Genomic DNA, 15,031 nt, shown 5'->3' on the forward strand with positions numbered 1-15,031 from the left:
GAAACATGGTTGGCCTTGCTCTGATGAACGTTAGAGCTCGAATCCGTGAAGAATGGAAGGTTGAAAATCTTGATGGAAAAGGACACCGTAAAAGACAGAGGAAAGAGTAAAGATATTTAAAGAAGTTCTTGAATGTAAACCGATGAATGTATTGCTCTTTTTTGAATAAATTTTGTTTGTCACCATGAATTTTCATAAGTTTGTACATCCTTTCACATGCATGGTAGCAGGTCCAACTTCAAGTGGTAAGACAGTTTTAGTAGAATCTATACTGAAAAATCATAAGATGATGATTGAAGGTTTATCATCTTCTCCAAGAATTATTTGGTGCCATGGTCAACTCCAAGATAGATACAAAAGCGGAGGTGTTATAGTATATCATGAAGGACTAGTAGAAGACCCTGAATCATACGATCTTATTGTTGTTGATGACTTGATGAATGAACTGGGATCTGATAACCGCTTACTAAATTTATTCACGAAAGGGAGTCATCATATGCACATAAGTGTTATATTTATAGTGCAAAATATTTTTCATCAAGCTAAAAATATGAGAGGTATAAGTTTGAATTGTCAATACTTGATAATTATGAAAAACCCGAGAGACAAATCCCAAATTTACTGCCTTGCCAGACAGCTATATCCTACCAAGTCCAAAAAATTCATTCAAGCATATGAAGATGCCACCAAAGAGCCTTACAGCTATTTAAAGGTTGACTTGACACCTAAAACTCCTGAAAATTTGCGTATACAAGCTAAAATCCTTGTCACTCATAATAATAATCCTACTGTAACCGTCTATGAAATATGATTTCTAGTGAGTTGCGAGATTCACTTTCAGTACTGAATGTTGCTGCAAAAATCAAAAGATTGAAACTTAGGCAGAAGTTCTTATCAGACTACTTCAAGAGGAATCCGCAAATATATAAAGCAGTTAAAGAAATTGCTGTCAACCTTGTTCATAAGAATATTCCTCTCGATGAAAAACAGAAAGCTAAACTCAGACGCCATAAAAAGTCGATTGTTGATATTGTGAAAGATAAAGCTAAAACTAGGAGACTGAGACACGTCACTCAATTTGGAGGATATTTACCCATAGTCATACCTACTGTGTTATCTATAATATCTTCCTTGATTAATGGCTGAAATATCAAAAAAGGTTTACGAGATAAACTCAAGTGGAGATGTCACAACCCAAAGTGGAGGTGCAATTGAACCAAGCTCCAATTCAAAGAAAGGATCAAAAACGATAAAAAAGAATAATAAAGAAATTATAACTTCAGTTCCTTCTAAGTTTCTAATAAATCAAGTCACCGTCATTGCACTAAAGCTAGCACTTAAAGGAGCGTATGACTTGTATGGTAAATTGATCTATCAGAAAAAACCCCTTCAAGGAACAAACATCGTGGATTTGATTCACTCACTAGTTACTGAAGGTAATAAGTGCCCTGGATTTACAGAATTTACACAAGTGCTAAAGAACTGTGGTGTAAAGCCTTCAACTATAACTAGTAAAGCTGTGCGAAGAAAACTTTCTCTTAAACCCTCAACAAGTGATAAGCGTAAGGGAAGTATATTTAGACCGATTGCTTTCCCTAACATTCATGCTAATATTGAAAGTGATTCTGAATTGAATTCTACCGAAACTGTGTCGCATGAACAATTATCACCAACACAGTCCCTTTCACCCTACACGACACCTCCAGAGTCTCCTCAACCGTCAACTTCTTATGCAGAGTTACCTTCTCAGATACCTGCAGTGAATAGGTCAAAAAACAGAAAAACAGGTCTCACCAAAGGAAAACAAAAGAGAGCTAAAAGAATACAAGAACGAAGCCCATATAGCTTAAGAAATGCCAAGAAATGGATTAAGCTACACGAATGAAGAATTACTAGCGGAAATATATTACACTCCTGACAATCCAGCAAGTTTTTCATCCGCTGATAAACTTTATCAAGAAGCTAGAAAGATCAATGAATCAATCAAAAGAGAGGAAGTAATTGAATGGTTAAAATCTCAATTGACATATACTCTTCATAAACCTGTAAGAAGAAATTTTCTTAGAAACCGAATCATTGTTAGTTCTATTGATGAGCAATGGGAAGCAGATCTTGTTGAGATGCAAGAATTTGCTAACCAAAACGCAGGAAACAGGTATATCATAACAATAATTGACTCTTTCAGTAAATACGCATGGGCATTTCCAATTAAGCAGAAAACAGCAGCTGCTGTCACTAAAGTATTTGCTGATCTATTCAAAAGGAGAAAGCCTGTTTCTCTACGCACAGACAAAGGAAAAGAATTCGTCAATTCAAACTTTCAAAAATTGTTGAAAGATAACAATATACGTTTCTACACTTCAAGTAATAGAGATATAAAATGCGCTATTGTTGAAAGATTCAATAGGACACTAAAAAGTAAAATGTTCAAGTTTTTCACTGCGAAGGGCACTCGCAAATTTACTGAAGTCTTACAATCATTGATTGATGGCTATAACAAGTGTTATCATCGAACAATCAAAATGGCCCCGCTTGCAGTTAATGCAAATAACTCTGATGATGTTTTCAAGAATATATATGGCGTGGACTCTTTGCGTGGCTTGTACACGAAAAATAAAGCAAGTATGAAACTTAAAGAAGGAGAAGAAGTTAGAATGAAGTACAAACTAAAACCATTCGATAAAGCTTTTTACCCTAATTGGACTGATCAAGTTTATAAGATAGATACTATCGATAAACACCAAGGTCATGCTGTTTATGAAATAAAGGATCATGACGGAAATAGGGTTAAAGATAAGAAATTCTATGACAAAGAACTACAGAGTGTAAACGCAGATTTACACAGAGTGGAGAAGGTTATTCGAAGAAGAATATATAAAGGAAAGATACAATACCTCGTGAAATGGTTAGGTTACCCTGCGTCGTATAACTCATGGATCAATTTGGAAGACCTGAAGACATTAACCTGAATGGATCAAAAATGATTCTATTCATTGGACAAATTTCTACTCTTTTCATCATAGTTGTTGCCTCTCTTGTAAATTTATCCTTAAATTTAGGCGATCAAAAGCTTTGGGTTTCATTGCTATCTATTTCCCTTGGCTGCCTTCTACCAACCCCTAAGATGAATATAAAAAGCAACATTGCAGTCAATGCAGCTAATGATACTGTCTTGAAACCCTAAATGAGTATTTCCTACTAACTTTCATTGAAATTTATTGTATCAAGATGAATTCATTTTATCTCACTCTACCAAGCAATACATTGAATGTACCAGAAAATAAAATATCAAATTTTACAACGTATCTGCCTGCTCCATTAAATTTATCTGAGAATTATGAAGTAGCCTTAACTGAGGTGACATATACAAAAAGCTGGTTCAACGTGCAAGAAACACCCTATTTTACGCTGTATAACCCTGTGCATATACTCAATAGCAAGAGTATGGAAAAAATCAAACCATCTTACTACTCATCTATTCAAAGCCTCGTGCAAATAATAAACGAATCCATAAGAGATGAATGGGCAGATGGACATACCATTCTTCCTCTACTAGTTTATGATGAAATATCGCGGTCATTAATTATGAAAGAAGGTCGATACTTTGTGCAGAAAGAGGGATTTATAGATGAGCATGGCCTACCTCTACTCATACACTTAGGGTATGAACTCGAAGCTATGTTGGGGTTTGACTCTTCTGTGCGAACAAAAGAAGAGAGAGGAGAGATATATATTAGCGAAAATATGTCGAAAGATACTGGATTATTCACTCTACACGATTCTAATGAATTTAAGCCAAAGAGAGCAAATGGAACAGATATGAATGCTGGTATACATTCACTGCTGATATACTCTGATATAGTTGCACCATCGATAGTGGGTAATATGTATGCTAACTTATTAAGATCAATACCTATTAGTAGCCAGGTTAAACATGGAGATGATGTTAATATGACATTCACGAAGCCATACTATAGACCACTTTCCACAACCCAAATAGATAGAATCAAAATCAATATAAAGGATGATAGTGGTAAGGATATGGATTTACGTTTTGGTCGAGTATCAGTAACTTTGCATTTCAGAAAGAAATGGAAAGCTATTATTTAAAGCAAGCAGGTGATGGACTACCAATTCAAACATATACTGGTATAAAGTATCAGAGAGGATCTGGTTTTTTCGGACGTGTATTTTCAACACACATCCTGCCTATTTTACGATACTTGGGTTCACAAGCCTTAGGTACTGGTAAAGCTATTCTCGAAGATATAAAGACATCAGCTACCAATAGAGTTATTGATACTGTCAACGAAGTAGCTAAAGAGGCTATAAAAAGAAAACTACCAAAAAAAGAAGAACATCAATCTGGTTCTGGAGTTAAACGTCTTAAAAGAAGTGTGAAGCGAGAAACGTACGACTTTCTAAAATGAATCCTATACATAAACTTTCAAGTGAAGCCTTTCTTCCTGAACTCGATATATTTACAGTGCCTGCTACACAAAAATCTATTGAGAGAGGTTATGAAACTCAACATAGACCTGTTTCTGCATTAGATGCAAACAGTCACATTGAATTTCATATCCCAACATCTAACGATGAGTACATACTCTTGCATGAGACTTATATGTATGTTAAATTTCAAATTGAAGCTGAAAAAGTTGATGAAAAACCATTAACCATTGAAGATTGGAAAACTATAACACCTAGCAACAACTTTCTTCACTCGATGATTAAGGGTGTAACATTGTCAATCGGAAACAAAGAGGTGAACATGACAAATAATTTGTATGCTTATCGCGCATATTTCGATAACCTTTTAGGGTTTTCATCAAGTGCGAAAAAATCTCACCTTGCATCATGCTTATGGATTGATGATGTTGATAAAAGGAGGAAGGTACTCCAACCTGCAGATGGAGGCTCAAAAAGTAATGTTGTAGATCTCTATGGAAGACTGCATATAGATCTAACATTTCAAGGGAAAGCTCTCGTTGGTGGTTGTGATTTGAAAATAAAAATCATTCCTCACAATATCGATTTCTTTATGATCTATCCTGTCGAATATAATCTAAATATGAAACTCTTGGACTGTTCATTATTTGTACACAGACTGCGCGCAAATCCTTCACTTCTCACAGCACACACAAAGGCTCTTGCTATAGCATCAGCTAAGTATCCAGTGACACGGATCGAATTAAAGCAGGTAGCTATACCAAGTGGTTCAATGGATGCTATGCTTGATAATATTGTGATAGGACAGCTACCAAGACGCGTTTTCATAGCATGTGTTTCAAATGCTGCATATAATGGCAGCCGAAAACTCGACCCCTTTGTTTTCAATCATTATGATATATGCTATGCATCGTGCTACTATGATGGCGTTCAGTATCCCTCAAATGCATACCAACCCGACTTCGCAAAAAATCTCTATGTTAAGGAATATGTTGGACTATTTCAAAGTATGAATATGAACTCTACTGAGACTACTATCGATATCACAAGAGAAGAATACAAGAATGGAAAGACTATTTTCGGTTTCAACTTTGCACCCGATTTATCAAACGGTTGTGGAGTTGTTGGGCACCTGAACTCTATAAAAAGAGGTACACTGCGGGTATATTTGCGTTTCAAGCAGCCCATCACTGAAGTTATTGATGTTATTCTCTATTGTGAATTCGATAATTTGATTGAAATTGATGGAGAAAGAAATGTAACAACTGATTACAATTAATAAAGCTAATGTTTGATTTTGAAATCGCTATGTGTCTTAAAAATTCACCTGGGTTTGCAGGAGTTTTTGCGCGAGATAGAATTCCTGAGATAAATAATTACCCTTACTATATAATTGTCAACACCGACAAAGCTTCGCAACCAGGAACTCACTGGGTTGCTTTTCGGTGCACTCGGCATGAGTGTGAATACTTTGATTCTTTTGGTGTTCCACCAATCTATCCTGAATTTCGAAAGCTATATCAAAACAAAAATTTACAATGGAATGGAAGATGTTTGCAACATCCGGAATCTAAGACATGTGGTGAGTTTTGTATTTCATATGTGAAAGCTAGAATGAGAAAACAGTCATTCAGGGATTTCATCAGCATTTTCAGTAGGCACACGAAATCTAATGACAAGGTTGTTACGCGCATGTGTAAAGTATAAGAGGGAAGTAGAATAACTCTGAACCTCATTCAACTATCCACTATGGAGCAGATAAGATCACTTAAAATTTGCAATATTGTTATCAAGTATATAGTCCCCTTTGATATTAAGCTTGATCTACTCAAGTTTGTAGTGAAAAATGTTGATTATCGCGTCAAAAGATTCAATGGAGCAATAGTGAAAGACTTTGGTTGCTGTTTACTTGTTTTCAGAAATGGAAGGATCAATGTTGTTGGGGCAAAATCAGAAATACAAGCAGATAACGCAATAAGAGAGTTTTGTGAAGCTGTTCAAAAACCTGGAGTAAATTACGAAAAAACTATCGTCAACTTAGTGGCCAGCTGTGACATGGAAGAAAGGATTGATTTAGGTTCTCTACAAAATAAGTTTCCTAAATATTTTCAATTTTTCCCCGAAATCTATCCAGCTGCATACTTTAAACTACCTGATATGACAGCAAAAGTACTTGTCTTCCATACAGGAAAACTTGTATTCACCGGATTCAAAACAAATGAAGATATGAATTTTGTATATGATAAATTGATGCATTTTTTATTCAGCAATAAACATTCATGAAACTAAATAAAGTCTCAATAGCCTTTTGATATCTGCTCTACACAAAGGACAGGACTTGATTTTCAGGGTACAATCATTACAAGTAACTGAGTGTGAGCATGGATATAGTACACACCCTATTTCATTTGTTAAACAAACTTTACATGTAAATCGTGAAATGCTAGCAATACCTGCCTCTTGCTGGTGCTCAAAATGAGGTTTATTGATGTAGCCAAGTTTGCAGTCAGCTAAAAATCTTTTCCCGCGTTTTATGTAAATAAAGGCACAATTTTGGAAAGCATTAGCATGAACTGCCCAAGGATCATCTCCAATCTGCCAGTTTTGTAGAGCTCCATCGCAATGATAACAATGGACAACGTCAAATAATCCAGAATAGAATAAGCCTGCTTCAGCTAATTTTTCTGGAGGGGATATTTCCTTCAGGGGCCAAGATTTGAAGGTATCCAGTCTCTGTTCATATGTCGTATAACTTTCATGTACGTACTGCAGTGATCTTCTATTAGGGTAACCTCTAGAAATACCAACAATCCTTTTATCAAGCTGTAGACCATTAGTATGAGTGTAATCTTCTTTCATGCGATAAGTTTTGGGACTACTACCAGCATAAACCTTGCGTTGAAAGCTAACCATTCGGTTGAAAACATTCGCTTGAGCAATTATTTCATTAGCTCTTTCAATTCCGTGAGATTGTCTTCGCCTTGGTTTATGATGTTTAGGGTGAGGTAGCATACTTGTTAACATTTCAATCTTAATGATACGTTGCTGGCTGTCGTCGTCTCTGAACACTAAGAGATTTTCATCATCCATGTTTACAACATTTAACTCATTTCCGATTTTGCATAGATCTTGTGAGTTAGTTACGGGATCACTAAAAATGGGTTGTATATCAATTCCGATGGTATTCATTGGAACACCCGAATCTTTAGCTAGCACGAATCTGCAGTTTGGTTTATACATCCTATGTTGGACAAGATGAAACCCCGGTATCAATAATACGTTAACTTCCAAAGAGCAGAAAGCACATTTGATGATTCTCTTCTCTCCTGTATGGAAGAACCCATCCTCAGCAAGGCACGAACGTTCATTCCACTTAAGACCCCAATCTTCCAAGAGTGATCGCATTGTAAGAAAACTACCAAGTCGTTCATTTAGTGAGGCCATTCTTGGTGTTTCAGCAATATTTGAAATGGAAATAGACATGTTAAGAAAGTCAGACAGAGTAAGAAAAGGCACAAGTTAAGAAAGCGAACTATGAAATGAAGTGAACAACACAAAGTTTAGTGGAAAAGTGAGTGTTTCAAAATTTTTATTCTCAATAAGTAAGTAAAAAGAGCTGTATGCGCATTAGCAGAAGTACATTCAAAGATCCGCCCTATACCGATTGGTTAGGGACAAAAGCGGAAAAGGAAATTTAATACACATATTTAATGGGTTCCTTGCAATGTTCTTTAGCAAAGGATTCGCCTTTTGTTTTTCTAACATATCCACAGTTTGGAAAAGCCTTAGCATGTAAAATCCAAGGGTCATCATCTAATTCCCAGTTTCGGAGAGCACCATCGCAGTGAAAGCAATTGACAATATCAAACAAACCACGATAGTAGAAACCTGCCTCTGCAAGTGATTCTGCAGGTACTACTTTTTCGAGACACCAATCCTTGAAAGTTTCCAGCCGTACCTTGTGGTCTGCAAAGCTTGGTCTGATGCGACGACCGCATACACCCACAAACTCATTGCAAGCAAAGTATCCATTGGAGAAACATACGATTTTTGCATCCAATGTTCTCTTGTATCCACCATTTTCTGATAGTATTATTGTGGGTGACAATGGAGCTAAAGGCTCGCAATGTAATCGTTCATATGGAGCCAACCTTTTGAAGAGATTTGAGCGAGCTAATACGTGCTCAGATTTCTTCCACCCTTCACGAGCATCTTCTTGTCGGGAAATATACTGAGCATAGGAGGATCCTTCAGGACAGTCTGGTACATCTCTTGCAGAAGTTATAGGACCTTCTGGTACATCTCCTTCATATCCAGCATCATTGAAAGGAGATAAAGAATTTGGTACTTCGGTATCAGGAGGAGCAGGAGTATCTGCAGGAGCGGGAGTATCTGCAGGGAGTTTGGTCTCCGGTAAAACTCCAAAACTCTTTTCTTCTGGCTCTGGCATAGCTTTGCAGGGAAACTTCACGTTACCCACGTCTTTCCCGTTCACAAAAGGACAATCAGGTCTAGCTTTACGATGCTCGTACCAGTGTAGATCCATGTCCAAAGGAGTGTTATAGCACCATCCGCAAAAAGCACATTCAACGTATCGACCCCAACTGGTATAGAAAAATCCATCGGCTGCAAGTTCATATATCTTTTCAAAAGCAATTGGCCATTGATTCATATCACAATAGAAAGTATCAATACGATAGGATTCGCATTTCCTTCTTTCTTTTTTCTTCATTTGACGGTCAAAGTCAGTATGGAGACAGCATTCGGATATATCACTCATAGTTGTAGATAGAAAATAGTTAACTTTGAAAAGTTGGTGTATGAAAAAGAATGAATAGTTTTAACTTTCTTCTTTGAAGACTGGAGATGGTATGATTTACTAGTGATGAACACCTCGAGTTTTATACAAAATTTAGACGTGAGGGCGCCGTAGTAGTTGCTAGGAATGAGAGATTTGTAGCTAAGAAAGTGTGTGGTCTAATGGCAGTTATTGTAGCAGCCTTAGGGTATTCATGCATGTGAATATACTTTAATCTCTAGTTAATCTATTCTCAAACTAACTTCTAACTAACCTAAACTAGATGATGAAAGAACTTTCACTTTTCAAGATTGTAATGCTGATTAAGGAGAGAGAATATCATAAGGATTAGTTTAATACTTCGAAGTTATCAATATTAAGCTCCAAAAGAATTTTAGTACTTGAGTACTTGCAAACCCAGGTGTAAAGTTAATCATTGAATGCAAGTGAATAATTTGAATACTTGAATATGTAGAGGACTAATCCAATCAATATTCTCTAGCTAATCTCTTCTGAAAGTAACTAGCACTCCATTACTCTGCAAAATGACCGATGGAAGATTTCCCTGGAAAATAACCAGATGTCGATCAAGAGAAAGAGGATCATTCGGATTAGTTCTATCAAAAATAGTTTGAAAGATAACTACCAATCTAGAGTTTAAGAGTTAATTAATTGTTTATCATTATATTCAATGAAAGATTCATTTAAAATACTAGAATAATTAAATTAATATCTAATTCATACTCGGGATACATTGATATGAATTCTAGAACGAAGACGGCGCAGAATTCTTTTGCGCATGCTCCCCCCTTATTTTAGGGGCAAAAATAGGCCCCGCCTTTTTGACACAATAGTCAACCTTTACTACTAAAGCGTAAACATGATTTTTGGCGAGTTCTTGTGAAGATTGCTTGTCTGAAAGTGGAAAAGAAAATTATCAGTGCCAAGATCAATTTTGTAAGTCTGTTCATAAATCATATGCACAATATTTTAAAAAATCACCAATATTTAGTTCTTCATCTTCAGTGAACAAGTCATATTAAAGCATCAGATCTATGGGTTACACTAGTTAAAACATGTCCAAACGTTGAATATAATCACCTACCTTTACGTTGTATTACGAAGGCGAGGGTTAATTTTTTATTACTAGACAAGTATTTACACTCTTTTATTGTAAAAATTTCATGAAGTTCATCTTCAAATCCAGCCTGTTCAAAATTCATGTAATCTCTTGTAATTTCATCCGTCAAAGTAAAAATTTTTTTCTAGCAAAAGACAAAAATATGGAAAGAAACATTAATCTCATCTGAATTATAATCATTTAAATGAATACTTACCGATGAATCCGATTTATAGATCGCAAGTGTGGTACTGACAAGTGTATAGTACCTATCAAATATTTTATTGTCTTCCTAAAAGCCATTTTGATTGAATATTTCAACACAAATTAAATGAGAAATGAATAATTGAGTTACACAAGAAAATCATATGTTTGAGTGATAATAACCTTATTTTCACTACATTTACATTTTAAAATTACTTACCGATTTAGCAAAATAATGAGCAATGACAGCTTTGTCGGCCTTTTTCCCATTGATATTAACATTGTATTCGATCGCTTCCCATGCGTCTACGGGAAATCCAGATCGATGTTCCTGCGAAAATATTCAAAAAAGAACAGAACAGTTATTTTTAACTTTACATTTAATCTTGCTCTATTCAACTACCAAAATGCTGAAGTGGTTACTTCATACAGAGCATAATCCAATTCAAATTGCAACTTGACCAAAGAACCAATTCGGGTACATCGGTAATAGTGGTCTAAAAGCTATATCTAAATGTCTAATTTTTTTATTCTCTTCGATGTTTGAGATTCGATCAAAGAGTAAAACAACAAGAGAGACCACTGCTATGCAGCCATCGATAAGGAGGGAAAGACAGCAGGGCGCGATGGCGCTACTAGTAAATTACAGTCAATCAACGGGAAAATACATGTTTTTGACTGTATTACAGTTGACTCTATGTGTTTTCCATTATAAAGGCTGTAATACAGTCAACTATATGCATTTACCCATTGATTGACTGTAATACAGTAATTTATATGTATTTTCTTACTGATGGACTGTATTCATCAAACTTATGCACTGTAAACTCAAATTGAAATGCAATTATTGAACAATTATGATTTTTTTAACATTATGCAATTAATTTTCGAAGAATATTAGATAGACATCACTTATTTGCCGAAAATACTGTCATGTGATTAATATCTTTTGCGAATATGGAATCGCCTTTGCGAAAAACATTCAAATTTATGTTTATAACAAATTCTAGAATCTTCAAAATTCAGTATTTTCGGCAAATAAGTGATGTCTATCTAATATTCTTCGAAAATTAATTGCATAGTGTTAAAAAAATCATAATTGTTCAATAATTGCATTTCAATTTGAGTTTACAGTGCATAAGTTTGATGAATACAGTCCATCAGTAAGAAAATACATATAAATTACTGTATTACAGTCAATCAATAGGTAAATGCATATAGTTGACTGTATTACAGCCTTTATAATGGAAAACACATAGAGTCAACTGTAATACAGTCAAAAACATGTATTTTCCCGTTGATTGACTGTAATTTACTAGTAGCGCCATCGCGCCCTGCTGTCTTTCCCTACTTATCTCCCTTATCAATGAAATACATTAAGCGAGGCCTCTTGTTATATTACTCTTTGGATTCGATGCACTTGCAATGAGATCACAGATGGTGAGTTACTGTGAAATAGCTTATTAATAGCACGCTTAAAATAGCGTCTAAAAACAAGAGATTGCCTTATAAATAGACGAAACTAGAGAGACTCTCTAAGTGAGTGATAACTGTAAATGAGACAAATTAATTTGAGTTGTTCTTGCTTTTTGATATCGAAAATAACCATCAATGAAATTTAGATTTTTATTCAATTTTTTCAGCTACTGGTTCAATGAATACATCCTTGTGCATAATGAAGGTTAGGTTTTCATCTGCATTTTCATCATGAATTTTCATCCATAAAATTTTTGATTACTTACTAAGTTGAGCTTTCCAAGATACTCGAAAATAAAATCAAAAAGGAAAAGGTTGTCCAAATTGAAGTAACCATGAGAACTGATTCCAGGTGAATCTAAATCTACAGATGATACTCTACAGGATCCACTCTCCTGAAGTAAGAAAGAAACTCCAAGTTTATAATCATAAATAGCTTCAGTTGTCACACCAAGAAGAGTTGATTTTATTCGTAATAATTTGTTCTTTCCTGATGCATGAATCTGAAAATGAAACGAAAATGAATATAAAAATGGAAATAGTTGAACGAATAAACTAACCTCACTAAATGTTCGAGAAGTAGTTGAACCTTTAATGTACTCGTACATGGTAATGTACATAATCAGCTTTCAATGCAGGTATGAAAGTATGCGTGGTGAAGTAATATGGGCATCCAATTCCAGGTAAAGGCTAAAGTTAAGAGTCAAAAATATGTAAATCCGAGAATCTTGAAATTCTTACGAGTATTGTGAAGGCTTCTGTTTAGTAATAATTCAAGATAAAAAATTCAATAGACATGCACGTAAAGGTGATGCTCTATTGCAAATTGAGCATTATTAGTGTGAATAAAAAAGGAAAGTGAAATACTTACTTGAACTTCATTCGCAATTTTATAATAATAGTTTTCATCTTGAAGATAAATATCAAGAACAAGATTCTCTACGTAACTGTATGGAGTTGAATATGGATCATTACCACTGAATTCAATTTGACTTGGATGTTTAATTCCATAATCTTCATCAAAATGCTCTATGCAAATGAAAAGGATGAGAATGGTTAAACTTGGTTCATCATTCAATTAATGTCTTTATTACTCACTTTTGTAATAATAACGGATACCCAATCTTCTATTTATTTCAGTTCTTGCCCCCTTCATCATGGTTCCTCTTATGCTTTTAGCTGCAACTGATGTCTGTTGTTCAACAAATGAATTTGATTAAACATTCTCATAATTTTGTTGGAATGCCAAGGGTTAGCAAAAAGATGGTATTATTTTCAAAATGAAACAACATGTTAGATTTTGATTTTTTGAATTAGATTTTTTTATAAAATGAAAATTCAGTCTAATATCTTTTATCTAGTACGATAATCGTAGTTCTGGGACACTTAGATAGCGCGCAGATCAGTTTTAAAAAAAAGTCGATGGAAAATAGTTTTTGAAACCTATGGGAAAATTAACATGTCAAGTTTTTCCGATTTCCCATAGAAGCGCCTAGTTAAACTCTAAAAAACTTTTTTCATCGACTCTTTTTAAAAATCGATTTGTGCGCTATCTGTCTGTTCCAAAATTACGACCATAGAGAAAAATCAAAGATAAAAGATTCAATTTTCACTTATAAAATAAATCTGATTAAAAGAGCAGAATCTGAGATTTTATTTAATTTTGAAATTGGTTCCATTATTTCCTTACCCTTGGTACTTACCCAAACAAGTGATGAATGACCAAGTCGATATAAAATTGAAGGTCCCATTAAGAGTACCAGATTAGTTACAGGTTTCTTGATTCCTGGTAGAGTTTGCTCCCATTTATTCTTGAAAGTAAATGGTAAACAATTTGTGCCTTTAAATCACGGAATAAGTAAGAATCATTATTAAATTAGTTTCATAGCGAATTTTATGAGTGAATATAATCTTATTTCTCGACAAATTGCAATCAGCAAACAATTTTCTCACGAATCAGAACATGTCGCAAGAGTATGTTTGCATTTATAATTTCATTATTTCTAATTGTTAAACTCTTAATCATGAATAACCAGGCGGTTCTTGTTAAGATTAGAATCAGTACTATAATAGATGTTAAAGGAATCCTTTCCATCTGAGATCACAATTTTGCCTCTGAAGGTCGAACCAGAAGCTGATATTGATTCTTGAATGAAATATTTAGTGCCTCCATCCTAATATGAAGCATAGCATTAAGAGTTAAAATAGTGTCAATTGGTTGGTTGTTCAACTTACGGAATCGGTTAAAGTAGCGTTAATGTTAACGCTTTTGCTATTCATGCTTAATGGTAGATCCAGCAAATCTGTAGCACTTCCTATGTTCGTTAGTAGTTGAATTTATAATTGATTGAGTTTATGTTTTCATCAATTAATGAATATTTTTTTCTTACCTTTTTTAATTGTTGGAAGTAAAATGACTAGAATGGATGTTAACAGCATTCTGTATCTTTCATTTTGCAGTGAAGATGACATGGTAAGACTTAATTAACAAACACAATCAATTGTAACAATTTCAATGTACTTATGATATTTTACGTTAGAAAATGATACGATTTTAATTGAAATCTTCTCTTATATTCATTGTCAAATATGCAATTGTAAAATTCCAATAAACGCCTTAGATTATGCGTTTGATTATATTTAATCATATTTGGTTTTGCCTCGAAACACTTCTAATAACCGCTTCCGAATATCGACTCTTAATTTTCGCCTCTAACCTTCCATCCAGTTATGATGTTTCTCTAAAATTTTGTTGCTTTGTTATCGTACTTCAACTTCTTATTGATCATTCTGAAACTGATAATTTCTTCCTTTATTCATGATGAATGCTACTTTTCGATCTTTTAAGTCTCGCATCTGATTTGGGTATATTGAGTACCCAGTTAATTCACTGGAACTTTATCGAGTCTATCAAGTTTATCGTTCTATTTTTATTGAATTTAACTTCATGATACATAATAGCTACATTAAAGAGTTATACATAG

General features: G+C 34.5%; 4 protein-coding genes and 1 long non-coding RNA gene across 6 annotated transcripts; 1 reads left to right on the forward strand and 4 right to left on the reverse strand.

The window, feature by feature from the left end:
• The first annotated feature begins 4,426 nt into the window (after positions 1 to 4,426).
• Positions 4,427 to 5,728, forward strand: LOC107370224 (uncharacterized protein F54H12.2-like). The gene has a single exon (XM_015938209.2). The coding sequence runs from the start codon at positions 4,427 to 4,429 to the stop codon at positions 5,726 to 5,728; it is 1,302 nt and encodes a 433-aa protein (XP_015793695.2).
• Positions 5,729 to 6,726: 998 nt separating this feature from the next.
• On the reverse strand, positions 6,727 to 7,932 carry LOC149093170 (death-associated inhibitor of apoptosis 1-like). The gene has a single exon (XM_089268806.1). It carries the CDS (start codon positions 7,930 to 7,932, stop codon positions 6,727 to 6,729), a length of 1,206 nt encoding a protein of 401 aa, XP_089124932.1.
• A 211-nt stretch (positions 7,933 to 8,143) lies between these two features.
• LOC149093171 (baculoviral IAP repeat-containing protein 3-like) lies at positions 8,144 to 9,912 on the reverse strand. The gene has a single exon (XM_089268807.1). The coding sequence runs from the start codon at positions 9,227 to 9,229 to the stop codon at positions 8,144 to 8,146; it is 1,086 nt and encodes a 361-aa protein (XP_089124933.1). The 5' UTR covers positions 9,230 to 9,912.
• A 204-nt stretch (positions 9,913 to 10,116) lies between these two features.
• On the reverse strand, positions 10,117 to 11,455 carry LOC149093172 (uncharacterized). Of its 2 annotated transcripts, XR_016199750.1 has the most exons (5): positions 10,975 to 11,455; positions 10,792 to 10,902; positions 10,585 to 10,659; positions 10,353 to 10,512; positions 10,117 to 10,162 (listed from the first exon to the last, which is right to left on the reverse strand). It is a non-coding gene; the product is annotated as an uncharacterized LOC149093172 (long non-coding RNA). The 2 variants fall into 2 exon arrangements; XR_016199749.1 differs by having other exon boundaries at positions 10,792 to 11,441.
• Positions 11,456 to 13,925: 2,470 nt separating this feature from the next.
• Positions 13,926 to 14,599, reverse strand: LOC149093173 (uncharacterized). Its single transcript, XM_089268970.1, has 3 exons — positions 14,438 to 14,599; positions 14,283 to 14,362; positions 13,926 to 14,221 (listed from the first exon to the last, which is right to left on the reverse strand). Exons 1-3 carry the CDS (start codon positions 14,517 to 14,519, stop codon positions 14,066 to 14,068), a joined length of 318 nt encoding a protein of 105 aa, XP_089125096.1. The 5' UTR covers positions 14,520 to 14,599; the 3' UTR covers positions 13,926 to 14,065.
• Positions 14,600 to 15,031: the final 432 nt, after the last annotated feature.

Source organism: Tetranychus urticae, chromosome 3 (assembly GCF_039701765.1).
Source record: "Tetranychus urticae isolate SD_2017Ah chromosome 3, NJAU_TeUrti_SD_1.0, whole genome shotgun sequence".
Classification (NCBI taxonomy): domain Eukaryota; kingdom Metazoa; phylum Arthropoda; class Arachnida; order Trombidiformes; family Tetranychidae; genus Tetranychus; species Tetranychus urticae.